The sequence below is a fragment of the Heliangelus exortis genome, chromosome 18 (genome assembly GCF_036169615.1).
Source record: "Heliangelus exortis chromosome 18, bHelExo1.hap1, whole genome shotgun sequence".
Taxonomy (NCBI): domain Eukaryota; kingdom Metazoa; phylum Chordata; class Aves; order Apodiformes; family Trochilidae; genus Heliangelus; species Heliangelus exortis.
This window is the reverse complement of record NC_092439.1, coordinates 5,424,375-5,430,584: the sequence shown is the minus strand read 5'-3', so window position 1 is coordinate 5,430,584 and position 6,210 is coordinate 5,424,375. Positions and strand designations below refer to the sequence as shown.

The 6,210-nt window shown below is 34.8% G+C and overlaps 1 protein-coding gene across 6 annotated transcripts in view; it reads right to left on the bottom strand.

Moving 5' to 3' along the window:
* Nucleotides 1–395: 395 nt before the first annotated feature.
* The window catches only part of METTL15 (methyltransferase 15, mitochondrial 12S rRNA N4-cytidine), a 58,673-nt gene continuing 52,858 nt past the window's right edge, over nucleotides 396–6,210 (bottom strand). For all 6 annotated transcript variants that reach the window (XM_071762354.1, XM_071762353.1, XM_071762352.1 and 3 more), the window contains exons 5-6: nucleotides 5,943–6,121; nucleotides 396–949 (exon numbers count right to left, since the gene is read on the bottom strand). In XM_071762354.1, the coding sequence (XP_071618455.1) occupies nucleotides 507–949; nucleotides 5,943–6,121 (622 nt within the window). In that variant the 3' untranslated portion in view covers nucleotides 396–506. The remainder of the gene's footprint in view (nucleotides 950–5,942; nucleotides 6,122–6,210) is intronic.

Here is a 6,210-nt window from a genome sequence, read left to right as displayed (position 1 = left end):
CCAATTTATTTAACAACTAGATATTGTCCCAGAGGCATTTATGCAACAAATGGAACGAGATAAAAAGCTACATATATAATGAATTTTTAGATTAGTTGAAACTTACTGTAGACTAAACCATCCATCTGACTTAGGTGTGTGAAATCCACCCCCATAAAAATATTTGTCTCAATCATTTATTGAATTTAGACTGTTAATATGAGGTTTTTTAATTTCACCTACAGGAAATATTGTAAATACATCAAAACTGCAATTTTATAAATTTTGGCTTTGACATTATTTTCTAAAAGATATCTTTTTTTAGAATTAGTGATAGCCGCTTATTTCCAATTCTTTTACCTTTTGAAGCTCTACACTACATCCTAACTGAAAAGAAGCACAAGGGTAAGAAAGAATTGTTTTTTAACAGCTTTCATTTTATTTTTTCAGTTTGATAGTATCTGCCCGGTGAGCCTTCCCAGAAACCAGACGAAGGCACCGATACAGCTACACAAACATATGTTGTTTTAGCATTTAATAGCAGCTCTTAACTTGGCTGATCTTCCTCTTGGGTTTGTTTGAACATCCTTGGCCTGGGGGGTGAGAACTTTTTTCTGCATAAGAATCCACTTGGAGTTGGGTTTGGCAGAGGAAAATTCTTGCGGATCTTCTTTGGAGGGATTTTTCCGACCCCATCTTATCTTCTGCCTTAAGCTAAGGTTGTGCTTTTCTGTCATGTCTATTCCATGAAGGAAACGTTTGATGATCCGATCTTCCAGGGAATGAAAGGAGAGGGCTACAAGGCGACCTCCAGGTTTTAGGAACTTCTCAGCTATCTGCAGCCCTCTCAGGAGTTCATGGAGCTCATCATTTACAAAGATTCGCAGGGCTTGAAAAGTTTTGGTAGCAATGTGTGCAGGTCTCTGAAGCAAATCTTTTCGTGCATAGGGTGAGGATCCTGGAAAAGCACCTGTCATAAATTTAAAAATGTACATGTTAATATCTTATTATTTCTACATTGCTATCCATTTATGTATGATGACTTTGCAGGAAAACATACTTACACCTGAACCCTGAATGGAGAGCTTCCTTCTTTAAAACAAGCCTTTACATCTAAATCTTTGAATTCTCGTTTCTGAAAGCAAACTGATCTGCTTTGCACCTGGGTGTTATTTTTTTTCTACAATCTTTCGTAGAAATTCTTTCCTCAAATGTTCCACAAAATTAAAATGTGAATGAAGACTGAAACCAAAATAAGGAAAAAATGAAGATGGGCTAGGTGAGTCCTGAAAAATTGACTTGAAGAGCATCAATTTTATTCTTTCAATTTTGAGCTGCTTTTACCACCCTGAGCTGGTGTGCACCTCACCAAGCATATTTAGAATTTTTAACTACCATATTTTAGCAGTCTGAAGTATTTTAGCAGCCTATGTGTTTTCTAAAAATACTGCTGGTTTTCTAAGGATGATGCATTTCTCATATTCTAAGACTATTCCTGCTTCCAAAAGTATCACAGATAAAAACTAAGCCACCCCACAGAGTACAGCATGTAATTTAGGTGCAGAACTGACTGTGTTTCTTGATTGGGACTTAATCATAAAAACAGAAACTTAGAATTAGATCTTTTGTTTACATTTCCACAGCCAATCTCACTGGAATTTTACTAAAATACTGCAAGTTTTATCTTCTAAATCACCAAAATATCTGTATCACAGATTTTTTAATAGTCTGAAAAGGAATGCTTCTTTTTTGCTATTGCAACACAGAATAGATAAACAGAAATGAGAACCTCAGGCTACCAGCATGAATAGGACACTGGATCTTAGGAAGTTTCTTCCATTTTTCCTGCCATGGTTATTGTCGTTATCTCCCTACATTAATCTTGTGTGGTGATTAACTGTGACATTTTTACTGTGAATTAATTTATCACACACTGAAGAAAAAGAAATTAAAACCCAGATATATTCTGTGAGTACAATACAATCTTACATGCCTCAGTTGAACATGCACAAACAGCACTGCAGGTCATATGAAATGGTGCAGAATACTAATATTCAACACACTCATAAAGAAATGCAGCTGCTTTGCAGCTTTATGCAACCAAGCCTCCCAAACTAAAACCAAAATCAAATCTTTTTGACCAGGATTTATTGGTCCATCTTCAGAGACTGGGATTAAGTAATAACTGTTAGTTCTGGTAGTAATTTTTGTCATACTGGACTTCATCATTTTAGTAAGGAAGTAGATTTTGATCTATGTTCCTGGAGTGAAAAAATTTCCCATGCCATTGGTATTCCTCTGATACAGTTAAATAAAAATCTGCCTGTGCTTTCTGCTAAGGCAGAAAATCTCTTACCCAGCCCCCTCCAATTACCATGACACTGAAAGAAAATTCTTCCTGGTAACAGGCTGTACTATGTACAAAAATATCAAAAAGTCTGCATGGGAAGCTTGTAAAATGAATTTCATTCATAAAAATACCACGCTTCTGGCTAGATGAATAGTTTGAAATCCCAGTGAGAGAAATTATCATTTTTAGTTTTGGGATGCCCTGATGCTACTTACACTTTTAAAAATGTAATAGATTCACATGTTGAAATGTATTGAAATTTTAAGGCTTGTGAATGAAATTAGCAGTGTGTTCTGCTTGTCAATATGAACTATTAAAGTCCCCAGAGTGTATGAGAGAGGGAGAGTTTAAAAATTTATTCAGATTGTGCACCTGTTTGCAGGAATTTGTCTGTTGAATTAGCATTGCATTTAATAAGTTTCTGTGACGCAACAAATGTCCTTTTGTCTGGGCTTCCTCAGTACAGTGTTAATTCTCACCCATCTGAAATTCAGGCAATAGTACAAATTCCAAACTGATAATTAAAGTCTATAAATGTGAACCAATCCAAATGAGATTGGCTATACCCATTAAAAGTTTTTTTTAAACTTTTCAAATTTGTTTAATATCTCGTCATAAAAAAGGTAATTCCAAATTATTATGTGATTTCAAAATGATGTTATTAGTTTATGTATCTAAACAGCACTGAGAAAAAAAAATAAAGTTTGAAGTAAACTCAATACATAACAAGGTATATTTCCCACAGAAAAGAAATAAAAATAGACCAAAAATTGTATGGAAAAAGGATATTAAAATTACATGATAGAAATGTCAATATTTTTGACCACTATTCTGCAGATTGAGTTAAACCTATTGTTTCAAGAAAACTCAATGAGCTACAGGAAAAGCCACGAGGAAATGCTTCTTAATTGAATCCCACACATCTATTCACAGACCTTCAGTTAAGAACTACTCATCTTTAGTAGTTACAGAGTGTTCAGCATTGCATATACCTTTGTGAAAATTATAAAACAGTGAGTCAAGTTTTACTGTGCTGCAGGAAGAGATGATGTTCACATGACAGAAAACTTCTTTTCCCCAGGTGAACTGCAGACTCTGTAGCTCAGAGATTTCCTCATTTAAATGAATCAGAAGCCTTTTAGACAACATTTAGAAACACAAAAAAAGCACCAAACTTTATTTTTAGTGTTTTTTCATGGGACCTTACTCATTGGCACAATATGTAAAGAGATAACTTTTAGGCTCCATGCCAAAAAATAGTAAGATTTATTTTCTTGAATTAGAACAAAGGAGACGAAAAAAAAATACCTGGATACCTGAGTTAGCAGCAAGCTGTTGTGGGTATCTTGACAGAAACCTATTGATAAAATTTTTTCACGCTATACCTTAAAAACTGTAACTCTTGCCAATACAAACTTTACAAATGTCTGATTGTTCAGCTGTTGAGCTTATTTTTATCTCATTTGTTAATTAAATCCTTCACTCTTATCTCCCAGTCTATTAGCAACAGCAATACAGGCTCTAGCCTTTTGGGGAGTAGTAGGAAAGACCAGAAGTCTAGCACTTTATAAACAGAAATAAAATTTTCCAGTTTCCAGGTACTCCATCTCTAGATTTACTGGGATTCAGATTATCAGATGGACCTTAACTTAGAGTTAAGCTTTGGAGTTCTAGAAAATCTGAATTTATGGTAAACTATAAAAAGTGAAAGAAATATGGTCTGTCTACCCAGGAATTCTCAACACTGACAGCAGCAGACAGACATAAATACCCAGCCTCATTGGCTAGATTTTTTGCTTGTTTTCTAACTCCTATACTAGGGAAATAAATGGATCCTGTTCTGGAGAGATAAATATGCTTTTATAAAGTCCACAAAATCTAAAATGCAAGAATTTACTAATCTAATTAATATTTTATTTTAAAGGACATGACATTTAGATAATAGGTCAAATGTTTTATTTTCACAAAGTTTTGAATTAGGTGTTTGTGCCAATCTAGCTGTGGCCTATGGCACTTAAAGTTTATGGATATAATTTTGCATAAGAATATTTATTGCCAAGAAATGATAAATTAAACAAAAATATATTCTAGTTATCAGAAATTTTCTTAAGATATAATCAGTTCAAATCCTCCTAGGATCCACTACTGGGCTCCTTTACTGAAGGAATCAATTTAAAATTGGTAGAAGTTCTACCCAAACAGGAATCAGTGTAATAGTCCTACAATTGTTTTCACTACTTGGGATACTTGAAAAAAAACCAAACAAATACAAAAAAACCCCCACAAAATACACATGGCTGGTGCAGGCTGATTTATCTTTGGTGTGTATGCTACCAGATGCATACCTGATTCATGTATAATGCTACTCTTCAAATATAGAAGAGACATCAAAAAGAAAATTAAATATTCTTCTCATGGTCACAGGAAGTGACCATTAAGTGATGACTCACATGCAATAAATTAAAAATGAAAGGATCTTCAATCACTGTCTTTTATGAACTGGTATTTTTATTTTCTTAGTTCAAGCTAGTGCACAGAATTATTTCAGAAGTCACTGAATTGCTTGTTTAAAGCCTATAATACATTACATCTTTAGCATAGCAATATGGTTGCCTCAGTCTCAATAATGGTACAGTGTTTTAATCAACAGCTTTACTACAACTGTGATACATGTGATCAAAGTATAAATTATTGGTGATGTTGATGAAAATTACCATATAAAAATGTAACTCTTCCAATTGTATAAAAAACTTATAGTGTTCTATATTTTAGAGACTTTTTCAAGACTGATTGTTCCTCACATTCACTTTATTTACAGCAAGGGCTTAAAGCACCCAGCAGTGCCTTCGGGTCCTTTAGTCATATCACCCAACTTTGGGCCTCAGTTGACTGGATTTTCTTGCTCAAGGATTCTGACTTATATAAACCCATTTTTTCAATCTGTCAGTCATTAAAAGTAAATTCCATATTATAATGTTAATGAACAGGATTTGTGTCTTATATTTTTCTTTGAAATTTTTCACTTGGGAACACAAACATGAAGATATGAGCACAATCCCTGCCTAACTACATTTTGTTCAAGTTGTTTACAGTGAAAAGCAAGTAAGATGAAGTGCTTCAATAGTGGCTTCAGGCTGATCTAGTTGGCATTCACAAGGTGAAGCAAGCTACATATTGCTTCACTTTTTGCTTCCTGAATCTTTAAGCAGACAGAAACGATCTGATTTCATTCATAATAGGAAACTGCTATGGTACTTCCCCTCAAAATATTAAAATGCAGAAATTTAAAACTCAGAGAGGTGTCTGATGTATCTGATATTTGAAAGGTTATCAATAGCTGGGATAAAGTATTCCCCAGGGTGCTGTCATCCTGTGCTTCAACTTGGTTGGTAAAATGATAAAATGCTTCGTGTAAAATCTATTATTAAATTAATAATGAGACTATAATATATAAAAAAAAAAAAAAAAAAAAAAAAAAGAGATGACATCAGAGCAGAATAGGCAGGATTAGATCCTGCATGATTTCAAGTACAAATAGATCCCTCTGGGACTTGGGGGATTAATTTATTTTTTTTTTGTCTCCTCAGCCACCGCGAAGAATTAATGAGGGTACCTGCAACAATGCTTGCAAGCTGCTGAGTTCTGGTGATGGGGTAGATGCTGCGTGCCTGCACGATGGCTGAGGCGATTTTCCTGGCGTGCTTCTCCTCCCCGTACGTCCTCAGGATGGACGCAAGCGCCCGAGGATCCAAAGCATTCAGCACATCAGCAGCTGTGGGCATCTCAGGGCACCTACGCACAAGAAGAGCCAATTAGTTCACTGACGTCAGGTTTCATTGACAAGGGGTGAAGCTTCATAGCATTGAGACATAAAGTCAAAC